The sequence below is a fragment of the Nyctereutes procyonoides genome, unplaced genomic scaffold, assembly GCF_905146905.1.
Source record: "Nyctereutes procyonoides isolate TBG_1078 unplaced genomic scaffold, NYPRO_anot_genome, whole genome shotgun sequence".
NCBI lineage: Eukaryota > Metazoa > Chordata > Mammalia > Carnivora > Canidae > Nyctereutes > Nyctereutes procyonoides.
In genome coordinates this window covers 3,866,215-3,892,062 of record NW_026575037.1, presented here as the reverse complement: position 1 = coordinate 3,892,062, position 25,848 = coordinate 3,866,215, and the positions used below count along the sequence as shown (strand labels likewise).

At 42.9% G+C, this 25,848-nt stretch overlaps 1 protein-coding gene and 1 non-coding gene across 2 annotated transcripts; both read right to left on the bottom strand.

Moving 5' to 3' along the window:
• Positions 1–1,158: 1,158 nt before the first annotated feature.
• Positions 1,159–1,461, bottom strand: LOC129506095 (prothymosin alpha-like). The gene has a single exon (XM_055319571.1). The coding sequence runs from the start codon at positions 1,459–1,461 to the stop codon at positions 1,159–1,161; it is 303 nt and encodes a 100-aa protein (XP_055175546.1).
• Positions 1,462–13,047: 11,586 nt separating this feature from the next.
• LOC129506127 (U1 spliceosomal RNA) lies at positions 13,048–13,211 on the bottom strand. The gene has a single exon (XR_008663716.1). It is a non-coding gene; the product is annotated as a U1 spliceosomal RNA (small nuclear RNA).
• Between the last annotated feature and the right edge of the window lie 12,637 nt (positions 13,212–25,848).

Genomic DNA, 25,848 nt, shown 5'->3' with positions numbered 1-25,848 from the left:
TTTAATCTGAGGGCAAGATGATTGAGACTCCAAGATACCCAGGCCCAGAAAGAGCTAAAGTGGGACCATCAGATACTGATTGTATGTAGAAAACAGACCAAATAAATCATTATTCTGGGTTTCAGTATTGGAGGCCAGTGAGTTTCAGAGGCTAATCTAAGGTCACACATGGACTCAAAGCACCTCCCTCATTTCTTTTTATTTTATTTTTATTTATTTATTTTTATTTCTATTTATTTATTTATTTATCTATTTATTTATTTATTAGAACAACTCAGCAAAATAAAATTCTGGTAGATTGTTGGGCAACATTGTTTCACACATACATCAAACAGGCCAAAAAAAACCCAGCAACTTCATAGACAAAAAAGGAAAAAAAGAAACCTTTTATCTTTGGCCTTTTTAACCATCTCATACAAACAAACCACTTATTGTACAGTTAAGTACATACACAAAAAAAGTTACTGGAATGCTCGGAATAAGATTGTTTTTTTGTTGGTTTTGTTTTTTTTTTTTATATATATATTTTATTTCTTTATTCATAGACACACGGAGAGAGAGAGAGGCAGAAACACAGGCAGAGGGAGAAGCAGGCTCCATGCAGAGAGTCCGACGTGGGACTCGTCTCCAGGATCACGCCCTGGGCCGCAGGCGGCGCTAAACCGCTGTGCCACCGGGGCGGCCCTGTTTTTGTTTTTTTTACAAGGTTTTTTTTTTCTCCTTTGAGATTATAATGAACATGGTCACACCACAAGTAAAGTCAGAAGTAGGACAGAGAATGCTCCAAAGGCTGGTTTGGTCATCCGAGATCATTAAAAATGGCTGACCCCTAACAATATGTACAAAAATATAAAATGTAAATAAAAAATACAAATTTTCCTTTTTAAGGTACTTTTAAGAAAAAAGCAGGGCCTTGGAAGTTTTGGTTCTTTTTTCCTCCCCTGTTGCACATTCACGTTGTGGCTTTGGTTGGGTGGCGGAGAGCGTGTGTCATCTGCGGGTGGCGTGGACCGTGTTGGGCAGGCAGGTAGGACTCTCTACTCCAAGGTGACCACGTTTAGATTCTGAGATGGGAAGTGGAGGGTGAATAGGTCACGGTGGCCTTTTGTTTGTTTGTTAAGTTTAACTTTTCCTTTTTTTTTTTTTTTTTTTTGCTGTCTAGTTATCCTCATCAGTCTTCTGCTTCTTGGGGTCGACGCCGTCCTCCTCATCGTCTTCAGCTGCCCGTTTGCCCGTACCTGCCTCGGCCTCCTCATCTTCATCCTCCTCCTCCTCTCCCTCCCCTCCTTCCTCCTCTTCTTCATCTATCTCATTGTCAGCCTCCTGCTCCCCATTTTCCTCATTAGCTTTCCCATTAGCAGGCGCGTCTCTTCCGTTCTCTGCCTCCTCCACAACTTCCTTCTTCTCTTTTAAGTCCTTGGTGGTGATCTCGGAGCTGGTGTCCACAGATGCTTCTGACATGATGGGGCACGCCTGTGATCCAATGCAGCAGATTAAAAAGAGAGCAAGAGTTCGAGGACTCTGGCGAGGGAGCTGCCGGAGTCCGCAGTGGCAGAGGAGGCGCGAGGCAGAGGTAGTTGCGACGACAGGGAGCCAGACACAGGAACAATGCAAAGATGGCTTTTCAGAGCAGCCAGTGGGGCTATTTATTTTTATTTTTATTTACTTTTATTTTTTATTTATTTTTAAATTGGAGTTGAATTTGCCAACATATAGAATATCACCCAGTGCTCATCCCATCAAGTGCCCCCCTCAATGCCTGTCACCCAGTCACCCCAAACCCCTGCCCACCTCCCCTTCCACTACCCCTTGTTTGTTTCCCAGAGTTAGGGATCTCTCATGTTCAGTCACCACTCATTTTCTCTCCTTTCCCCTTTACTCCCTGTCACTATTTTTTATATTCCCCAAAAGAATGAGACCATATAATTTTGTCCTTCTCCGACTGACTTACTTCACTCAGCATAATACCCTCCAGTTCCATCCACGTCGAAGCAAATGGTGGGTATTTGTCGTTTCTAATGGCTGAGTAATATTCCATTCTATACATAGACCACATCTTCTTTATCCATTCATCTTTCGATGGACACCAAGGCTCCTTCCAGTTTGGCTACTGTGGACAATGCTAGTAGAAACATCGGGGTGCAGGTGTCCCGGCGTTTCACTGCATTTGTAACTTTTGGGTAAATCCCCAGCAGTGCAATTGCTGGGTCGTAGGGCAGGTCTATTTTTAACTCTTTGAGGAACCTCCACACAGTTTTCCAGAGTGGCTGCACCAGTTCACATTCCCACCAACAGTGCAAGAGGGTTCCCCTTTCTCCACATCCTCTCCAACATTTGTTGTTTCCTGTCTTGTTAATTTTCAACATTCTCACTGGTGTGATGTAGTATCTCCTGGTGCTTTTGATTTGTATTTCCCTGATGGCAAGTGATGCGGAGCATTTTCTCATGTGCTTGTTGGCCATGTCTATGTCTTCCTCTGTGAGATTTCTGTTCATGTCTTTTGCCCATTTCATGATTGGATTGTTTGTTTCTTGGGTGTTGAGTTTAATAAGTTCTTTATAGATCTTGGATACTAGCCCTTTATCTGATATGTCATTTGCAAATATCTTCTCCCATTCTGTAGGTTGTCTTTTAATTTTGTTGGTGGTTTCTTGTGCTGTGCAGAAGCTTTTTATCTTGATTAAGTCCCAATAATTCATTTTTGCTTTTGTTTCTCTTTCCTTCATAGATGTATCTTGCAAGAAGTTACTGTGGCCAAGTTCAAAAAGGGTGTTGCCTGTGTTCTCCTCTAGGACTTTGATGGAATCTTGTCTCACATTTAGATCTTTCATCCATTTTGAGTTTATCTTTGTGTATGGTGTAAGAGAATGGTCCAGTTTCATTCTTCTGCATGTGGCTCTCCAATTTTCCCAGCACCATTTATTAAAGACACTGTCCTTTTTCCAGTGGATAGTCTTTCCTGCTTTGTTGAATATTAGGTGACCATAGAGTTGAGGGCCCATTTCTGGATTCTCTATTCTGTTCCATTGATCTATAGGTCTGTTTGTGTGCCAGTACCAGTCTTGATGACCACAGCTTTGTAGTACAACCTGAAATCTGGCATTGTGATGCCCCCAGATATGGTTTTCTTTTTCAATATTTCCCTGGCTATCCGGGGTCTTTTCGAATGCCACAAAAATTCTAAGATGATTTGTTCCAACTCTCTGAAGAAAGTCCATGGTATTTTGATAGGGATTGCATTAAATGTGTAAATTTCCCTGGGTATCATTGACATTTTCACAATATTAATTCTGCCAATCCATGAGCATGGAATATTTTTCCATCTCTTTGTGTCTTCCTCAATTTCTTTCAGAAGTGTTCTGTAGTTTTTAGGGTATAGACCCTTTACCTCTCTCATTAGGTTTATTCCTAGGTATCTTATGCTTTTGGGTGCAATTGTAAATGGAATTGACTCCGTAATTTCTCTTTCTTCAGTCTCATGTTAGCGTATAGAAATGCCACTGACTTCTGGGCATTGATTTTGTATCCTGCCACACTGCCGAATTGCTGTATGAGTTCTAGCAATCTTGAGGTGGAGTCTTTTGGGTTTTCTATGAACAGTATCATGTCATCTGCAAAGAGGGAGAGTTTGACTTCTTCTTTGCCAATTTGAATGCCTTTTATTTCTTTTTTTGTTGCCTGGTTGCTGAGGCTAGGACTTCTAGTACTATGTTGAATAGCAGTGTTGAGAGTGGACATCCCTGTCTTGTTCCTGATCTTAGGGGAAAGGCTCCCAGTGTTTCCCCATTGAGAATGATATTTGCTGTGGGCTTTTCATAGATGGCTTTTAAGACACTGAGGAATGCTCCCTCTATCCCTATACTCTGAAGAGTTTTCATCAGGAATGGATGCTGTATTTTGTCAAATGCTTTCTCTGCATCTATGGAGAGGATCATATGGTTCTTGTTTTTTCTCTTGTTGATTTAATTTATCACCTTGATTGCTTTATGAGTGTTGAACCAGACTTGCATTCCCAGGGATAAATCCCACTTTGTCATGGTGAATAATCTTCTAATATACTGTTGGATCCTATTGGCTAGTATCTTGTTAGAATATTTGCATCTGTGTTCATCAGAGATATTGCTCTATAATTCTCCTTTTGGATGGGGTTTTTGTCTGGTTTTGGAATTAAGGTGATGCTGGCCTCATAGAAGGAGTTTGGAAGTATTCCATCCCTTTCTATCTTCAGACAGCTTTAGTAGAATAGGTATGGTTTTTTCTTTAAACGTTTGATAGAGTTCTCCTGGGAAGCCATCTGACTCTGGGCTTCTGTGTTTTAGGAGGTTTTTGATGACTGCTTCAATTTCCTCTCTGGTTATTGGCCTGTTCAGGTTTTCTATTTCTTCCTATTACAGTTTTGGTAGTTTGTGGTTTTCCAGAAATGTGTCCATTTCTTCAGGATTGCCTAATTTATTGGCATATAGGTGCTCATAATATGTTTTAAAATCATTTGTATTTCCTTAGTATTGGTTGTGATCTCTCCTTTTTCATTCGTGATTAGAGTCTTTTCTCTTTCTTTTTTCTTTTGTTTTTTTTAATAAGAATGGCTAATGGTTTATCTATCTTATTCTTTCAAAGAACCAACTCCTGGTTTTGTTGTCTATTTCACAGTTCTTCTGGTCTCTATTTCATTGAGTTCTGCTTGAATCTTTATTAACTCTAGTCTTCTGCTGGGTGTAGGTTTTTTTTTTTAACATTTTTTTCAAGATTTATTTATTTATTTATTCATGATAGACATAGAGAGAGAGAGAGAGAGAGAGAGAGAGAGGCAGAGACACAGGCAGAGGAATAAGCAGGCTCCACACCGGGGGCCCGACACGGGACTCGACCCCGGGACCCCAGGACCGCGCCCTGGGCCAAAGGCAGGCGCTAAACCGCTGAGCCACCCAGGGATCCCCCTGAGTGTAGATCCCCCTCCAGTTCCTTTAGGTGCAAGGTTAGCTTCTGTATTTGAGTTTTTTCCAATTTATTGGAGGGATGCTCGTATTGCAATGTATTTCCCTCTCAGGCCTGCTTTTGCTGTATCCCAAATATTTTGAACGGTTGTATCTTCATTCTCATTAGTTTCCATGAATCTTTTTAATTCTTCCCTAATTTCCTCGTTGACTCTTTCATCTTTTATCAGGATGGTCTTTAACTTCCATGTGTTTGAATTTCTTCCAAATTTCTTCTTGTGATTTAGTTCAAATTTCAAAGCATTATGGTCTGAAAATATGCAGGGAACAATCCCAATCTTTTGGTATTGGTTAAGACCTGAATTGTGACCCAGTATGTGGTCTATTCTGGAGAAAGTTCTATGTGCACTTGAGAAGAATGTGTATTAAGCTGTGTTTGGATGTAAAGTTCTGTAAATATCTGTGAAATCCATCTGGTCCAGTGTATCATTTAAAGCTCTTGTTTCTTTGGAGATGTTGTGCTTAAAAGATCTGTCATTTGCAGAAAGTGCCGTGTTGAAGTCTCCCAGTATAAGTGTATTATTATCTAAGTATGTCTTTACTTTGGTTGTTAATTGAATGATATACTTGGCAGCTCCCACATTAGGGGCATAAATATTCATGATTGTTAGGTCCTCTTGTTGGATAGATCCTTTAAGTATGATATAGCGTCCCTCTTCATCTCTTACTACAGTTTTTGGGATAAACTTTAATTTATCTGATATGAGGATGGCTACCCCTGCTTACTTTTGAGGATCATTTGAATGGTAAATGGTTCTCCAGCCTTTCATTTTCAGACTGTAGGTGTCCTTAGGTCTAAAATGAGTCTCTTGTAGACAGCAAATAGATGAGTCTTGCTTTTTTACCCAGTCTGAAACCCTGTGTATTTTGATGGGATCATTAAGCTCATTCACATTCAGAGTTACTATTGAAAGATATTAATATGGGCAGCCCTGGTGGTGCAGTGGCTTAGCACTGCCTGTAGCCCAGGGTGTGATCCTAGAGACCCGGGATTGAGTCCCACGTCAGGCTCCCTGCATGGAGCCTCCTTCTCCCTCTGCCTGTGTGTCTGCCTCTCTCTCTCTCTCTCTCTCTCTCTCTGAATAAATAAATAAATAAAAACATTAAGAAAATAAATGTTTAAAAAAAAGATATTAATTTAGTGTCATCATAGTACCTATTCAGTCCCTGTTTTTGTGGCTTATTTTTTGGGGCTTCCTCTTTCTTTTACAGAGTCTCCCTTAATATTTCTTGCAGAGCTGGTTTGGTGGTCACATATTCTTTCAGTTTCTGCCTATCTTGGAAGCTCTGTATTTTCTGAATGAGACCCTTGCTGGATATAGTATTCTTGGCTGCATGTTCTTCTCATTTAGGACCCTGAATATATCCTGCCAGCCCTTTCTGGCTTGCCAGGTCTCTGTGGAAAGGTCTGCTGTTAACTTAATACTTCTCCCCATATAAATTAAGGATCTCTTGTCTCTTGCTGCTTTAAGGATTTTCTCTTATCTTTGGAATTTACAAGTTTCACTGTTAAATGTCGAGGTGTTGAATGGTTTTTATTGATTTTAGGGGGGGAATCTATCTCCTGGATCTGAATGTCTGTTTCCCTCCCTAAGTTAGGGAAGTTCTCAACTATGATTTGTTCAAGGGCCACCCAGGCAGCTCAGCGGTTTAGCGCTGCCTTCAGCCCAGGGCCTGATCCTGGGGACCTGGGATCGAGACCCATGTCAGGCTCCCTGCATGGAGCCTGCTTCTCCCTCTGCCTCTGCCTCTGCTTCTCTCTCTCTGTCTTTCATGAATAAATAAAATCTTTAAAAAAAATAAAGCAAAAAAATAATAATAATAAAAATAAATAAATTTAAAAAAAATGCTTCCTGGTCCTCTGTCCCTCTCGGCACCCTCTGGAAACCCGATTAAACATAGATTTTTCCTTCTGAGGCTGTCATTTATTTCCCTTAACCTTTCCTCATGATCTTTTGTTTTTCTCTTTTTGCCTCAGCTTCCTTTCCTTGCCATCAACTTGTCTTCTATGTCACTCACTCTTTCTTCTACATCATTAACTCTCATTGTTAGGACCTCCAGTTTGGAATGCATCTCATTCAACTGATTTTTAATTTTGGCCTGATTAAATCTACATTCTGCAGTCATGAAGTCTCTTGAATCCTTTATACTTTTTTCCGGAGCCACCAGTAGTTTTATAATCGTGCTTCTGAATTGGTTTTCTGACATCAAATGGTAATCCAAATTCTGTAACTCTATAGCATAGAGTACTGTTTCTGATTCTTTCTTTTGTAATGAGTTCTTCTTCCTAGTCATTTTGCTCAGTGCAGAGTGGCTAAAAACGAGTTGTACTAGAAAAAGGAAGAAAAAAAAGAAAAGAAAGAAACAAAACAAAACAAAAAACCAAGGAGGGGTACCCTCTGGTTCTATATACTGTAAATCCCTCGACTTCCCCTGGAGCTTTCCAGCGCTGCTCGGTCTAGAACTTGCTCTTCCCCTGTCCTTCCAGCTGGTCTTCTGGGGGAGGGGCTGCTGTGCTGATTCTCAGGTGGGAGCTGCCCTGCCCCCGCCGGGTGCCGGGCTCAGTGGGAGCTGTTTATCCTGTGAGGCCCCTGTTCACTGGCGACCCTGCTCCATCCCAGGCACAGGGTGACACAAGGAGGAACAACAAGACGCATCGGCCAGCCTTCCAGCCCTGGAGTCAGCTCCCACAGTAACTACCACAGCTCCCAGTCCACGCTGGCCTGGATACTCCGGGGGCAGGGAGCGCTGCTCTGCAGAGCTCGGGGGGGAGGAGGGGGTGCCCATGGGCAGGAGAATCCTCACTATCCTGTGCCCTCCCCACCTCCACCTGTCCGGGGGGAGCGCAGGATCCTGGTCTGTGTCCCCTGGCACCCTGGGATCTGGGGCCTGCGCCCCCTAGAATCGTTCTCCTGGGGCCCCGCAGCACCCTCCCCTCAGAGCCGCTGCCTGAGGTGATCCTGAAGCCCCGCCGGCAGGCGCTCCAGCCCTTTACTAAGCTCAGCCCGTGGTGTGTGGCGCACTCTCCCCCAGGGTGCACTTCCTCTGTTAGTGACCCAGGAACCTGGGGGCTCCACTGCCCTTCCTGGGATCCTGCCTGAGTTCCCTGCAAGCACCTTTCCCTCCAGGAAGAATCCGGTGAGGATTTTTAAAGTTACTGCTTCTCCAGGGCTGGGCTTTCCTGTCCTGGAGGCTCTCGCCGCCCCCCTTAGCCCAGCTCCTCCCGAGGCCCCTCCCCCACTGGATTCTTTTTTATTTTATTTTTTTTCCGTCTTCGTACCTTGTTCGAAGCGTGAACTCTTCTCTCTTTAGTGTTCTGGCTGTTCTCTCTTTAAATCTCAGGTCAAATTCATAGGTTTTCAGGATGATTTGAAAGTTATCTAGGTTAAGTTGGTGGGGACAGGTGACTTGGGGACCCTACTCCTCTGCCATCTTCTGTGTTCCATGCTCATTTATTAAAAGACTTAGTATTGTTAAGATATTATTCTTACAATGTGATCTATGGATCTGATGCAATTCCAGTCAAAATCTCTTCAAGCTATTTTATAGATAATGACAAAATGATTCTAATGTTTACAATGAAAGACAAAAGATCTAGAATAGCCAACATAATACTAAAAAGAAAGTTGGAGGACTCACATTACCTGATTTCAAGGCTGAAAATAAAACTACAGTAATCAGGGCACCTGACAGCTCACTGGTTGAGTGGCTGCTTTGGCTCAGATCATGATCCTGGGGTCCTGGGATGGAGTCCTGCCCCACAGGAAGCCTGCTATTCCCTCTACCTATTCTCTGCCTCTCTCTCCGTGTCCCTCATGAGTAAGTAAATAAAACGTTTAAAAAAAAAAAAAACTACAGTAATCAAGACAATATGGCATCCATTAAAAAAAAAAAAGGAAAAAAAACACATAGAGCAATAGAATACAACAGAGAGCCAGAAACCAGGAATACACCCATATGATTGTCAACTGATCTTGACAAAGGAATGTTAAAGAAAAAATTATTCACCGCACTTATTAAGACAGTAAGACATTATTTGAGAGAGATTGTTGCAATGAGATTTGCAGAAAGGGAGAGAGATCAGTCTGAATTCTGATTCCAATGACAAGTGGAGATTTATAGCCAAGGAGCAAGTGGGAGTCAGCAAATGGAAAATTACCAAAAGGGGAATGCCTGGGTGGCTCAGTGATTGAGTGTATCTGCCTTTGGCTCAGGGCATGGTCCCGGGATGGAGTTCCACTTCGGGCTTCCTGCATGGAGCCTGCTTCTTTTTTTTTTTTTTTTTTTTTTAAATTTTTTTAAATTTTTATTTATTTTATGATAGTTACACAGAGAGAGAGAGAGAAAGAGGCAGAGACATAGGCAGAGGGAGAAGCAGGCTCCATGCACCGGGAGCCCGACGTGGGATTCGATCCGGGGTCTCCAGAATCACGCCCTGGGCCAAAGGCAGGCGCCAAACCGCTGCGCCACCCAGGGATCCCTGGAGCCTGCTTCTGTCTCTAACTCTCTTTCTCTGTATCTCTCATGAATAAATAAAGTCTTAAAAAAAAAAAAAAAAAAGGAAAATTTCCAAAAGGAACATCAAGGAAAAGGATGATTCCTGCTAGACCTACCGAACAGGGGATTCCTGCTAAAGGCAGACCATGGGGATAAGATATTGCAGGTGAGAGATGAGGAATTTGACTAGATATTAAGGGTGATTACTTACTAAGATTGGGGATTCTCTCCAAACTGACACAATTCTCAAAACTGAACTAAGCAGGCCAAGGACAGGCCTAGTAGAATAGAGAACTAAGAGAAGCTTGACCAAGGTTTGGTCAAGGAGACAGTCTGTCAGGAGTAAAGACAATTGAATGAAAAGAGGAAGTCTTTTCCACAAGTGATGCTGCAACAGTTTAAATTCCATTGGCGGAACACTTGGGTGGCTCAGTGGCTGAGTGTCTGCCTTTGGCTCAGGTGTGATCTTGGAGTTCTGAGATCAAGTTTCATATCGGGGCTCCCTGCATAGAGCCTGCTTCTCCCTCTGCCTATGTCTCTGCCTCTATCTGTGTGTCTCTTATGAATAAATAAATAAATAAATCTTTTAAAAAAAGAAAGAGAGAAAAAAGTCAATTTGCAAAAAGGAGTGAGGAGGAGGAGGAGGAGAAAAGAAACTAGATTCAGAACTTAACACTTCTGACAAAAATTAATTCAAAATAGATCACAAATCTTTTTTTTTTTAATTTTTATTTATTTATGGTAGTCACAGAGAGAGAGAGAGAGAGGCAGAGACATAGGCAGAGGGAGAAGCAGGCTCCATGCACCGGGAGCCTGACGTGGGATTCGATCCCGGGTCTCCAGGATCGCGCCCTGGGCCAAAGGCAGGCGCTAAACCGCTGCGCCACCCAGGGATCCCAGATCACAAATCTTAACATAAAATACAAAACCAGAAAACTACAAGATAACATAGGAGAAAATCTCAATGACCTTCAATTTGGCAATCAATTTTTATAACACAAAAGCATTATCCATTTAAAAAATGATAAATTGGATTCTATTAAGAAATACTTTGGGAAGCCCCGGTGGCCCAGTGGTTTAGTGCTGCCTTCAGCCCAGGGTGTGATCCTGGAGACCCGGGATCAAGTGCCATGTTGGGCTCGCTGCATGGAGCCTGCTTCTCCCTCTGCCTGTGTCTCTGCCTCTCTCTCTCTCTATGTCTCTCATGAATAAATAAATAAAATCCTTAAAAAAAGGAAAAAAGTATTTTTTAAAGTCTCCTTAAGAACAGCTGTAAGTTATGTCAACCAAAATACACATGAATAAATAAACCTCTATGATGGTGCTATAAAATTACCAATAAAACAATCAAAAACCTTCAGAAAATCTGATAATGAACACAAGAAAATAAGCATATAAACAGCATTAAACATGAGAAAGTAGATATAACCGCAGGTATAGTGATTTTTAAATTTTTTTTTTAATTTTTTTTTTTTTATTTATTTATGATAGTCACAGAGAGGGAGAGAGACAAAGGCAGAGACATAGGCAGAGGAAGAAGCAGGCTCCATGCACCGGGAACCCGACGTGGGATTCGATCCCGGGTCTCCAGGATCGCGCCCTGGGCCAAAGGCAGGCGCCAAACCGCTGCGCCACCCAGGGATCCCCTGATTTTTAAATTTTAAGAGACCACCAGGGCAGCCCCCGTGGCCCAGCAGTTTAGCACCACCTTCAGCCCGGGGCGTGATCCTGGAGACCCAGGATCGAGTCCCACGTCAGGTTCCCTGCATGGAGCCTGCTTCTCCTTCTGCCTGTGTCTCTGCCTCTCTCTCTGTATCTCTCATGAATAAATAAATAAAATCTTAAACAAAAAATAAATAAGAGACCACCAGTGTAATTTTCTAATATTAAGTTTGAAAATAAAAATGAGGGTCACGTGGGTGGCTCAGCTGGTTAAGTGTCTGCCTTCAGCTCAGATCATGATCCCAGGGTCTTTGGATCACCTTGCCCCTGAGTCAGGCTCCCTGCTCAGAGGAGAGCCTGCTTCTCCCTCTCCTTCTGCCATTCCTCCTGCTTGTGCATTTTCTCTCTCTCAAATAAATAAAAATCTTTTTAAGGAAAAAAAAAAGGAAAAGAAAGAAAAGAAAGATGAAACAGGTAGTTCCCTTCAAAGAAAGACAAACTGGTCAAAATTAAGTGAGGAAGAGAGCTCATTACATAGATTATCATAAATAAATAATCAGAAAACAAACAGAAAAATTAAACACAAGTCCTACTCCTCCATGACCCAGTCCTAAATTGTTTCTTTGGCAATTTCACTCCAACAAAAAGACAAAATTATTTATGTCATTTAAACTTCCCCAGAGGATACAGTAAGGTGAATAAACTGTGCTACATCCATATAACGGAATATTATTTAGAGATCAAAATAAGTGAGACATCAAACCATGAAAAGACATGGAGGAACGTTAAATATATATCGCTAAATGGAAGAGGCCAATCTGAAAAGGCTACATGCTGTGTGATTCCAACTATATGACAGTCTGGAAAAAACTATGGAGACAGTAAAAAGATCAGTAGTTGCCAGAGATAAGGGGAAGGGATAAATGGATGAAGCACAAGAGATTATTTTCATGCCAATGAAGCTATTCTCTATGATACTATAATTGTGGATATATAATACTGTGCATTCGACAATACTCATAGAACTCCACAGCATAAAAAGTGAATTTTAACATATGAAAATTTAAAGCAAAATCACTTACAAGGGGGAGAGATCCTAGAATAAAATGCAAATTTTTTCTGAGAGAGAATGCACACATGTGCGGGGGCGGGGGAGGGTTAGGAGGTGGGTAGAGGGAGAGAGAGAATCCTAAGTAGGCTCCATGCCCAGCATAGAGCCAGAGACAGGGCTTGATCTCATGATCCTGAGATCATAACCCTGAGATCATGAACTGAGCTGAAATCAAGTGTTGGATGCTCATAAACTGAGCCCACCCAGGTGCCCCCAATTGTGACAAAATAATCTAATAATCTTTTTTTTTTTGAAGATTTTATTTATTTATTCATGATAGACAGAAAGGCAAAGAGAGGCAGAGACACAGGCAGAGGGAGAAGCAGGCTCCATGCCGAGAGCCCGATGTGGGACTTGATGCCAGGACTCCAGGATCCTGCCCGGGGCCAAAGGCAGGCACTAAACCGCTGAGCCACCCAGGGATCCCCCAATAATCTAATAATCTAAGTGAATAAAACCACCTTACTAATGAGGAAAAATGATGCTGATTAACTTTGGAAATGAGTAGAGAGTGTAAGATTAAAGTCAAAAGAGGGGTGCCTAGGTGGCTCAGTCAGTCAAGCGTCTACCCTAGGCTCAGGTCATGATCCCAGCTTCCTGGAACTGAGTCCTGTGTCCCTGCTCAGTGGGAAGTCTGCTTCTCCCTTTTCCTGCTCTTGCTGTTTCTCTCTCTCTCTCAAATAAAGAAATAAAATCTTAAAAAAAAAAATTAAAGTCAAAAGAAACCATTCATAGCCCCATACTCTGATAATATTAAAACCCATTGGGAGTTAATTTTTTTCCCAGGGGAGAACACAAACACAATTCCCCACTATCACAAATTATGCAGTTGAGTTTCCCATATTTGGGGAAATCACAGGGGTTAGCACATCCAGAGTACAATGGATAAACCTCACCCTAAGAAAACCATCTTTGTAATCATAGTATCTCCTCTGCTAGGTAAGTATGGTGGCATTAATTTTTGATGTTGCTATACTTATATACTACAATCAATGCATTGGAATTGAAATAAATGGATGATGGGGAGAGGGGGAAGCCGGTTTTCTCACTCTTAAAATGGGAGCTTACAAATAAGAAAGGGGAGGAGGCTAGAAAGATCCATGTGGTAACGGATTAGAGTTGGAGAGAGTATGAACTTAGCTTATGATGTTTAGCTCAATGAATAAAGACAGTTACATATACAAATATTTATAGATATATCTGTATACACTGGTTAGCACACACACATACACTTGATCCGTCAGCTAAGTAACGACACCCCAGTATCAAAAAGGACTTCCAGGTTGCCTGTGGCTCAGTTAGTTAAGCATCTGCCTTCAGCTCAAGTCATGGTCCCAAGGTCCTGGGATGGAGCCACATTGGACTCCCTGCTCAGCAGGAGCCTGCTTCTCCCTCTCCCTCTGCTTATGCATGCACTCTCTAGTAAATAAAATCTTAAAAAAAAAAGGGGGGGGGGACATCTAGCATCCAAATCTTGAATCTTAATACTATTCCCTAATAAATAGGGAATAGTATTCCCTATTGGAGAAACAGCTGAATCTAGAACTGGGGCAGGAAATACCCAAGAAGAATCTGGCCTATCTTTCAGTGCCAGAAAATAAGAAGTATTAAAAACAAACAAACAAAAAATCACAATGAAGTTATGTCAAAGGGACACAGGAGCAAACTGAAAGAGCCCTCAGTGACCAAAGCTGGTACAATTTAAGCAACAACATAAAGTAGTACTGGATTATAACCCAACGTATAAAATAAATATCCATGACCTTTACTGATATTTACAAAAAAAATAAAAAAATAAACTAAGTAAATGGTGGAGAGGGGACAAATTTCCTGTGTGCAAGAATTCCAAATAATTTATGTAGGTACTCTGCCTTCATGGAAGTGAAGCATAAATCCCAACTCCTTAAGTATGAGCTGTGTATGGTGACTGCTTTCCAAAGGCTACAGTATGGAAAAAGGGATGATGAGAGGAGAAAACTTACAGTGAAGAAATTGCTAGAAAGCATATTTTTAGGGACACCTGGGAGGCTCAGCAGGTGGGCATCAGCCTTCGGCTCACATCATGATCCTGGGATCCAGGATCCCGCATCAGGCTCCCTGTGAGGAGCCTGCTTCTCCCTCTGCCTAGGTCTTTGCCTCTCTCTCTCAGTCTGTGTCTCTCATGAATAAATAAATCTTTTTTTAAAAGTGTTTATTTATTTATTTATTTATTTATTTATTTATTTATTTATGAGAGGGGAAACACGTAAGGGGAGGGACAGAGGGAGAGAAACTCAAGCAACTCCCCACCAAGTGGGGATACTAAGGCAGGGGTCAATCCCACAGCCCATGAGATTATGACCTGAGCCAAAACCATAACTCCAATGTTCAACCAAGTGAGTCACCCATGTGCACCTAAGAAGTATTTTTGATATAATGAAAAAGGTCATTTCTCTCTGTGGTTTTGCTGCCGGAAATCTACAAGCTCAATCTAATCATGAGAAAAACATCAGACAAATCCTAATTAAGGAACATGCTACGTAATACCTGGTCAGTACTCCTCCAAACTGTCACAGTTATGAAAAAAAGGGAAAGTCTAAGAAACCATTGCATCCAAGAGTCTAAGGAGACACGATGCTTAAATGTAATGTACCATGGACAGGGCCCTGAAACAGAAGTGTATTAGGTAAAAACTATGAAAATCTAAATAAGCATAGGCTTCAATTAGTAATAATGTATCCAAAAAATGGTACCCCAAAAGCACCCACCCCCAGGGTGTATGATGTGGCCCAGCCCTCACACAGAATTTCATCTTAAATCCTACTTGCCTGATATGTAGGGAATCCCAAGCCTTAAAATTTAAGGTTGTCCTCAACTGAGAACATCCCCAAATGATCCCCCAAATCCTCCAGGTCGCAGAGGCAAATGGAAATCCTCTCTGAAGGAATGTGACTCCATCCTAGCCCAAAGTTATTGCCACAAATATTTAAGAATGTTTGGAGGCTGGGGCAGCCCTGGTGGCTCAGTGGGTTTAGCGCCACCTCCAGCCCAGGGCGTGATCCTGGAGATCCAGGATCGAGTCCCACGTCAGGCTCCCTGCATGGAGCCTGCCTCCCCCTCTGCCTGTGTCTCTGCCTCTCTCTCTCTCTCTCTCTCTCTGTGTGTGTGTGTGTGTGTGTATCTATGAATAAATAAATAAAGTGTTAAAAAAAAAAAAAAAAAGAATGTTTGGAGGCTGCTTCTAGGCAACAAATGGAATGATCAAGGCAAAAGGGCCCACAGTGACCCTATCTGGCTAAATCCAGACAGGCCCTTCAGGTGACCCACCTCAAAGTATCCATAGGCCCTAACTGACAAGTGGGCTACTTACAAACAGGCACAGCTACCAAAAAAGGAAGAATTCCATTCTCCCCATACCTCCTCAACAACAGCCCCCACCATATCAAAGTAGACAGTTTGTCCTGCTATCCTGCCTGCTGCGCCCTTGCAGTATATCCAAGAAATTTCTAGCTCCTTTGTTCTGTCTCAGGTGCATCCTTCCACCACCTGAGCCACTGGCTTCCCCCAATTGGTTGCCCTACATTTGGGGGCTCCCATCCAACGGGGGGGGGGGGGGGGGGGGGGCGGGGAACACCACAATATGATGGCCAGAATAACCATGCACATAGACAAAGGACCATGGGCAAGGACAAGCAGGAAAACAGACCAGAAAAGAGACACACAAAATTTCAGTTGACAGATGAGTCTACACAGACCATGAAACAACTATGCTTACAATATTTAAAATGATAAGAACAAAAAAAAGAAAAAAAGGAAATCCCACTTCTGGTCAGTGTAGTATTACAGAGACCAATTACATGCCCAGTCTGAACAACCAAAAACTAGAAATAAATGTAAACAATGGATGTTGGCAAACTGAATTCCAATAAAATATAAAAACAAATAAAAATCAAAAAAATAATTAAAAGAAACAATGGTTATCAAGACACTAGGCATCCAGTTGCAACGGACAGTAACCCTGAAAGCTGGTCAACAGAAAACATATTCTCCACAAGTGTCCCAGCTGGCTGTCCTGGAAGTTAACCAGGTCTACTCCGCAGAGCTTGGGGGACCGATTCCCTGGGTTGAGGAGATGGGAAGGAGGGTTGGGAAGAATAAAGTGGCTGAAATCGGCTGGACAGAGTACCCGGGAGGGGACTGCATGGAGAGAAAATTTAGATCTGAGGAGATACTAAACAATTTATTGTTTTAAGCATCAATGTTGGTTCTTTACAACAAAACTACTATGCGATGTAAGATGTTAATAAGGGAAGCGGGGTGTAGAGAGTATAGGAATTCTCCACCTTCTTCATACTTTTTCCACAAATCTAAAACTGTTGTAAATAATAAAGTGTCAAAAGCACCCAGCAGGGCGCCTGGGTGGCTCAGTGGTGGAGCCTCCGCCTTGGGCTCACTCAGGGCGTGGCCTCAGGGCCCTGAGATCAAGTCCCGCACCGGTTCCCCACATGGAGCCTGCTTCTCCCTCTGCCTGTGTCTCTGCCTCTGTGTCTCTCATGAATAAATAAATAAAAATCTTTATTTAAAAAAAAAAAAAAAAAGGACCCAGCAGACCCAAGGGCCTGCCGCTGGCTTCCGCCTGACCGGGTCGCCGGCCCAGGGCCGCCCCTTCTCCCCGCCTCCCACCGGCCTCTAACCTCCAGAAGCACCTTGTCCGCCACCCTCCGCCCCGCCAGCAGCCGGCGGGGCGTCGTGAGCTTCGGCGTCGTCGGCGTCGCCGCCTTGGCCCGCGAGCTCCCGGCTTCACCCGAAGGACGGCAGCACCTGTGGGCCTCGCACGCTCCTCCCTCGGGGCGCCCGCTGGGCGGCGACCAGGCGCCCCCGACGGCTCGGTGACTTCCGGGCGGCCACTTCCGGCACGAGGCGGCGCCTCTCCTCAGGCTGCGGCCCGGCGCCCTCGCGCAGGCTGCGAGCCCCGGAGCCGCCCCGCCGGCCTCGCCCCGCCGCCGGGAGCCGGGGCTTCTCTGCCCGAGCCGCTCCCTGCCCCGCCGGGCACCGTGTCACCCCCGGCACCCTCTCCCGAGCCGTGGGCCAAGTGGGGACAACGCTTTTTTGCAGGGGGGGGAAACAAAAACACGTGTAAAGCTCCTTCCTCTCCGGGTGAATTCTCACACGCCGCCACCCCCACCCCACCACTAGTGCACTATTAGAGAGGGGACATTTGAGAAACTGCTACAAGTTCCATACAAAGTTGTTTGGGTTTTGTTGTTTTCTTTTTTAAGATTCCATTTATTTATTCATGAGAGACGCAGAGAGGCAGAGACACAGGCAGAGGGAGAAGCAGGCTCCGCGCAGGAGCCGGATGTGGGACTCGATCCGGGATCCTGGGATCACGCCCTGAGCCATCCAGGTGCCACCAATACAAACTTTACATTGAGAAAATTTTAAAGAACTGACTAGAGCAAAGAGAGCAAAGGAGACGTGGTAGAGGAGGCTAGAGAGCAAGGAAAGAGGCCCTTCCGGCTGTTGAAAGAGCTCCAGCTTTACCTAGAGTGGGAAGACACAAGATTTTTGTTTGTTTCTTTTTTTGATTGATTCATTGATTGATTGACTGAAGAGAGAGAGCCAGTGAAAGCATGAGCAGGGAGAGGACTCCCCCACTGAGCAGGGAGCTGCGTTCAAGGGCTCAATTCTAGGACCCTGGGATCATGACCTTGAACCAAAGGCAGATGCTTAACCGAGTCACCCAGGCACCCCAGGATGACTTGAGTTTTCAATAAGATGTCCTTTTGCACCAGATTTGAAACTCATATGTGATGATGCATTGCAAAAATAAAACTTTATTATCTGTAACTCATCTACGTTAAAAGTCCTCATTTAGCAGAAATGTAGACACATTTGTAAGGGTAACAATCGCTCTGGGGCGCGGAATTTAATTGATAGGGGAACAGAGGGCTAGCTGAGGACAAAGCACAAGCCCTGGGGCAGCACACTGACAAGTCCTTGAAACAGGCAGAGGGACATTCCTTTAAGATTCAACTGTCCTTACTTTGCTAAGAGCAAAAAACAATCTTAGCCCAACCCCCAGGATCCTGTAGGTCTATCTTAACATATAAAAAATTCCTTTAGAAATTTCCTTTAGGGGGATCCCTGGGTTGCTCAGCGGTTTAGCATCTGCCTTCGGCCCAGGGCGTGATCCTGGAGTCCAGTCCCCACGTCAAGCTCCCTGCTTGGAGCCTGCTTCTCCCTCTGCCTTCATCTCTGCCTTCTCTCTCTCTGTGTCTCTCATGAATAAATAAACAAAATCTGTTTTAAAACTTTTTAAATTTAAAAAAATAATAAAATAAAACTTTTTAAATTTAAACTGAAAATAAGGGATCCCTGGGTGGCGCAGCGGTTTGGCGCCTGCCTTTGGCCCAGGGCGCGATCCTGAAGACCCGGGATCGAATCCCACGTTGGACTCCCTGCATGGAGCCTGCTTCTCCCTCTGCCTGTGTCTCTGCCTCTCTCTCTCTCTCTCTGTGACTATCATAAATAAATAAAAATTAAAAAAAAAAAATAAAATAAACTGAAAATAAATCAATGCCCTTTTTCTATCAAGGATCCAATCCAGGATACCCCATTGTGTTTAATCCACTACATTTCTAAAATATCACGCAGAAACTTCTGCTTCTAGCCATGGCAGAGAAATTAATACCAGACTATCAAATATAACCCAAATATGGACAAAATACTGTGTCCAGACATGGACAACAGTCAATGACTGAACATTGCAAATATAGAAACATCGCAAGGAGGTCCCACAATCACCTCCGATGTTTGTCAGGAGACAGTTTTGTGCAGAAGAGGGAAGTGGAGTCCTGGTGGGATACTCGCCTTGTTCAGCTGAGGAAACACAGAAGTTAGAGACTTCTGAAGTGGCTAGAATTTGTGCAGCAGGTGTCTGAAAAGAGGGAGCCCAGATCTCTGTGTGGGACTCACAATGGGGCCAAGGCCACGAGGCCACGTGCTGGGCTCCATGAGCACAGGACAAGACTGCTTAAGGCTTAGCAGGGGTCATCTGCCACAGAGCTGAGAGCCAAATCAGGATCCTGCTTTGAAGACCTGGCCCAGCCTTCTCAGAAGCATCCCTGCAACTTCAGAAAGTTAATATTTTAAAGTAAGAACCATGATCCAGAGTAAGGGACACATCCTAGAACTAAACCTATAACTGTAGCCTGACAAGGCCAAAAGTATCTACCAGTACTTCAAAGGATTGCAAAATAAAATTCAATATTCCTTATAGAGGAAAAAGTGATAATCCAGGCTCACAATAGCATAGAGTCCACAATCTATATATTATAATAGATACATGTAGGGCCGCTTGGGTGGCTTAGATAGTTAAGTGTCCAATTCTTGATCTCAACTCAGATCTTTTTTTTTTTTAACTTTTTTTTTTTTTTTTTTTTTTTTAATTCATGAGAGACAGAGACCTAGGCAGAGGGAGAAGCAGGCTCTCCATAGGATGCCTGATGTGGGACTTGCTCCCAGGACCCCAAGATCACACCCTGAGCCAAAGGCAGATGCTCAACCACTGAGCCACCCAGGCACCCCTCAACTCAGGTCTTGATTCAGGGTCATGAGTTCAAGCCCCATATTGGGCTCCATCCTAGGCATAGAGGCTACTTTGAAAAAAATATTCATATACTAGATTCTTGTATGTTTATAAATATGTAAGCACAAAGGATAGGAGTTGTAAAAAACAGAAACTACTTTGTTACAAGCTTCATACATTTTTATATAAAGCATTACATAATATTCACAGGAAGCTATGATTGGTATGCATATTATAATCCTGACAGCAACCCTAAAAAATAATATAACAATATATAGCTGAAAAGCCAACAGAGGATTACACTAGAATACCAAATTAATATTAACTCAAAAGAAGTCAGGAAAGGACAAAGAGAAAAACAAAATAATAACATTGGCAAATTGAAAGCAAATAACAAAAAGAAGAAACCTAAATCCAACCATATCCATGATTTTATTAAATGTAAAACAAAAACACAGCTAGTTTAAAAATGATGAAAAAAGATATATCCTATAAATGGCATGCAAAAGAAAGCTGAAAGAGTCATATTAATATTAGATTTAAAGGACTCCAGTCAAGAAGAATTAACAGAGGTAAAGAGAGACATTCATAATGATAAATGAAGAAGACATACCAAACCTAAAATGTAGGTGGCTAATAACAGCTTAAAAATAGATGAAGTGAATCTGACCAAACTAAGACGGACAAATCTACAATCAGAAGTAGAAACATCAATTTCCTCTTTAATAACTAGATAAAAATCTAGAAGAATATGGGGGATCTAAAAATAATTATTGAAGGACGCTTGGGTAGCTCAGTGGTTGAGCATCTACCTTTGGCTCAGGTCGTGATCCCAGGCTCCTGGGATGGAGTCCCACATCAGGCTTCTCACAGGGATCCTGCTTCTCCCTCTGCCTATATCTCTGCCTCTCTCTCTGTGTCTCTCATGAATAAATAAATTTAAATAAAAAAAGGGGGGGTTTCAACTCTCTTATACCACACTGCTTGATTCCCTTGGCAACAGCCCCCATCCTTAGGTTACCTAGGGGCTTTTCAAACATCACCTCATTAACATAAACTCAGGTGTGATTGAAAGGGTTTATTATGAGTAATAAAAAAACACCCATTTCACCCAACTCTAAAACTGTTTCAGGAACCAAAAACAAAAAACAAATATCATGACAAAAGATGCCCCTATTGCTCTAATCTCTTGGGAAATAAAAGGGTCTTGTTAGCTATGAGCCAGGAAGCACAGATGAAAACCAAAATATCTTTTTATATCACAGCATCACAGACCACCCCCTGGGTTTGTTTGGTTTTTTTTTTTTTTAACACAGATTCCTTACTGCAAAATGAGCCATACCTTTCAAAACGGTTATATTTGGTGTAGCTTTTATAGGACAGATCTAGCAATAGAACCAACACAAATATGCCTAACATTTGGAGAAGCCACTGTGGAGCTGGGATAGATTTAAAGAGCTAACTGGGACGCCTTGGGTGGCTCAGAGGTTGGGAGTCTACCTTCAGCTCAGGTTGTGATCTAGGGGTCCTGGGATGGAGTCCCACATCAGGCTCCCCACAGGAACCCTGCTTCTCCCTCTGCCTATGTCTCTACCTCTCTGTGTCTCTCATGAATAAATAAATACAAATCTTAAAAAAAAAAAAAAAAAGGAGCCAACAAATTTGTCCTATAAAGCTTTTATAAACATTTCATATTCTTATACTGGTTGATTTTCCCCCTTCATCTACTGCTAGTTGTACCTTATGATAAACTTGTGTAGAAAGATTCAGCTTGGATACCCACTGATGGGTAGCTAAGTCTAGTTCCTTCCTAGGCTGGCCATTTTCCATAGATATTACATCCTAAGGGGGCTTTGACTCAATCTCCCAGTACATTTGACCATCAATCAGTATTAACATAAAACTTAAAGGAATGAGGTTGTTAAATCTTCCAAACAATAGCAGCATTATACCATATTGCGACATGATCATAGTGCAATTCAGGTTCATTACCAAACAAATCAGTAAGAGGTATGTGCTTTGTGTTCCCAACAGAATCTACCTTTGCCCATCTAACATATTATTAAGAATGGGTATCACTACAGTTGGTCATGAGTTGGTTCTATCTAGGTGTTGACCTTAAAAATAAACGTTATTTTACCAGTAAAATGGATTTAATCCAGAATAGCAGAGGAATTAAAATTAGGGACATGTACACTATAGAAACCAAGGGTAAAGCCACAGATCAAAGTAAAGAAAAGGAGGTAGTTGGGAAGGGCTTCTTTGAATATAAGTTCATTGAAAGAAATCAAGTGTTTGGGGTCCTGATGGTTTCTCATTGGCTCAGTTGTGGTATTTTCTTATTGACGGAGCTTTTTTTTTTTTTTAAGATTTTATTTATTCATGAGACACACACACACACACACACACACAGAGAGGCAGAAACACAGGCAGAGGGAGAAGCAGGCTCCATGCAGGGAGCCCGATGTGGGACTCCATCCTGGGACTCCAGGATCACACCCCAGTCAGGCAGTAAACTGCTGAGTCACCCACGGATCCCTTGATGGAGCTTGTAGCTGGACAAGGAGGCAATGTACCTCTCTTCCTGTTGGGTGTGCAACTGATAAGTGGCAGGGTATGTGAGCTCCCCTTCTGGCCTCCTGAACCCATTTTAATTAAGGTTTTCTTTATTCACTTTCAGATGGGTTAATTCAAGTTAATGGAGACTGGTTTTCATTGTGTGTAAATATAGTGGGGACCACCTCCCTCCAAAGGGTAGGACATGAGTGGTCTTTCGAATAGTTCCTACTATAGTGAAAACCAACTTCAGCATCCAGGAGCTCAAATATGTAATGTGAAGATAGTTTGGATATAAAGAAGGAAGAGAGTTTGTTACTTTGCCAGGCAAAGGAGACAGGAGCAGGCTAATGCCTCCAAGACTGCAAGCCAGCCCAGGCTAAAAGGCTGAGGGGTTTCATAGGAAAATACAGGATCTAGGCAGTTTTGATAGGACCTGGCTCCTGCTGCCAGCCATGTTCCTTGGGTCTCCTGACTAGTGCTGCCCCCAGCCGTCTGAGGCTCCTTACTGTCAACATCAATACTGAGTTCCTGGAACAAAGGATTCTACAGAATAACAAGTGAAAGGGTGAGGGCTTCAAGAACGAGCAAGAGAGAAATTCATTCAGTTTAGAGTCGAGCTTTGCTGAAATGTTAGTGTGTCCATCTAAATATCCATTCATTTTTACATTTCTGTAACGGTTTCACTATACCCCACAAGGGAACAGAAGACAAGCTGAGACAAAGCACAAGTTGACACCCGCAACCTGACCTCTTCCTGGATGTAATATGTGTGACATTCCTAAACTTCCAGTGACTTTCATGCTTTGCTAGAGGGCAAAACAACTTTAGCCTGATAATAGCCAGGACTCCAATAATCTGAGGATCTTCTTTAGCATATGAAAGTCCTTTTGAAAACCTCCCTTTGTCCTTTTCTCCTCTACCCCCAAAGCATATAATCAGCCATTCTTTACATCCCCAGTGCAGCAGCACTTTCTATGTACAGGTCCTGTCCCGTGCTTTAATATATTCACCTCTTAGCACCAAAGATGTCTCAAGAATTTTTTCTTGGCTGTCAGCACTGGACCTCACCAACATTCCAAAACTACATCATCCCTACTAATGACACTGCAGGATATGTTTTATTTCGACCTATTTGGGAGCATGAGCAGTCATGACACATCAGTGAAATTACAAGTGCCCCTAGAGAACTTCTAGGAGGCCATAAGATTTGGAAGCCATAAGATTTGCACAGATGTCCCTTAAGCCTCGGGCTGGGATCTCTTGCTCCCATCCGAAGGATCTTCTACTTGTATTAATTTAGTCAAGAGGACCTTTTGGGTCAGGGTACAGGCCCTTTCCCAAAACTGTTCTAGCATTATCCAGCATTATTTGTTGAGTCCACCTGACCCGCTTTTTTAATGCTTCATTGTTTCTCCTAGCTGACTCCTATCATTGGTTTTCCTTCCGGCAGAGAACTCCCTGTAATCTGCCTATTCTAGTTAATCTTTTTTTCCTCTGACTTTTGCTTTTCAAAAAGCAAATTCTGCTTGTCCCAGGATACCTAGACTAACATTTATCTACCCTAAGGGTCTTTTTCTGACAGGTGGGCCACTGTTGAATACACCATGTGTGTTGTTGCCATTGTGTCCTAATGGCTCAGGTATGGTTAGTGGTGTGGGAAAACAATGGCAAAAGAAAAACTAAATGTCCTTACTACTTACAGCCTTAAAACAGGCAGAGTGACATTCCTCTAGGAACTCAGCTGCTTCTGTATTAATACTTTGCTAAGGGCAAAAGGCAGTCTTAGCCTGACATCCAGGAACCTGTAAGTCTGCTTTAACATATAAAAATTCCTTTGGAAACTTCCCTTATTTCTACTGCCTGAGATACATGTCAGTAATCACCCCCCACCATATGACCCACCAATATACATCTAAAGGGTCTCACGACTTAGGTTTTATTAGGCAATAATAAATGACTTTTCCCCAACAATAGCTAGGCCCCTTAAGTTCTTGGAAACCTTGCCTCCAAATTCCTTAGAGATTTATGCTATTCCTAACCCCCTCCCAACTTGAAACTATATAAGTGGGCTACTCTTCATGACCTTCGGTTCAGCTCTCTTTGCCCAAAGGTTCTGTCCCAGTGCTTTAATAAAACCACCTTTTTGCACCAAAGAGTCTCAAGAATTCTTTCCTGGCTATCAGCTCCAAACCCTAACATCCCTCCCACATCACTTAGCATAAATATTTTTTTACTCCAAATGTTGGGCACCCCATATTAGGGTTAAGTGAGCGGTAGTCAAAATGTATGTGATATAGTTTGAGTATGCCATGAGGCTTCCATAGGCCTTGAGAGTAGAGTGGGACCATTCCTTGGAGGATCTCAGATGCTCACTGGATGCTCACTGCTTTATTTATTTATTTATTTATTTATTTATTTATTTATTTAAGAGAGAGTGAGTAAGCACACAGAAGGAGGGGAGAGCCCAATGCAGGGCTCCATCTCAGGACCTGAGTCATGACCTGAGCTGAAGGCAGACGCTTAACCCTTGAGCCACCCAGGTGTCCCAGGTCTGTAGACTTTCATCCCCCCTGGTCAGATTCCAAAAGCAGGGGTTGCCTTAAACATAGCTTCAGAGCAGCCCAGGTGCCTTAGCGGGGGCAGCCCGGGTAGCTTAGCAGTTTAGCACCCCCTTCGCCCCCAGGCGTGATCCTGGAGACTCAGGGTCGGGTCAAGTCCCAAGTTGGGCTCCATGCATGGGACCTGCTTCTGTCTGCCTGTGTCTCTGCCTCTCTCTCTCTCTCTCTCTCTCTATCTCTCATGAATAAATAAATAATCTTAAAAAAAAATAAACATAGCTTCAACTTTCTGGATATTCGGTATAATTGTGATAGGAGATAATATTCTCTTGCCCCAAACCTCTCTCTTAAGGTATTATTATTTTTTAAAGACTATTTATTCATTTGAGAGAGAGAGAGAAAGAGAGCGCACAAGCAGAGAGGAGACGCTAGGACCCAAGAACCAAAAGCAGATACTTAACCAGCTGACCCACCCAGGCACCCCTCTCTCAAAATACTAATACAATGCTCAATTTCTCTCATTTTGTGACCCACTTATACTTTCATGTGTGCTCAGCTATTCTCCTTCTGTCCACTTGTCATTTATTTGTACCCCAATTTTTCTACCTTTAGAAGGGGCATGAAGTTCAGCCATGATGCTAGTCCAGATTGCTGGCAGCTACCCTCATCTAGCAAGCAACTCTCCTTCAATTTGTTCAATAATTCAATGATCGGAAAATGATTGGTCTAGTCCCCACCCTACATTGAAATGCACACACACAATGTTGAATCTCTTGTGTTGCTTCTTTTTTTTTAAGATTTTATTTATTTATTCATGAGAGACACACACAGAGAGAGAAAGAGAGAGAGACAGACAGACAGACAGACAGACAGAGGGAGAAGCAGGCTCCATGCAGG

What these genes read in the sequence shown, in the direction of transcription:
- LOC129506095 (XM_055319571.1), bottom strand. Translation starts at nt 1,461, where the DNA reads ATGTCAGAAGCATCTGTGGACACCAGCTCCGAGATCACCACCAAGGAC.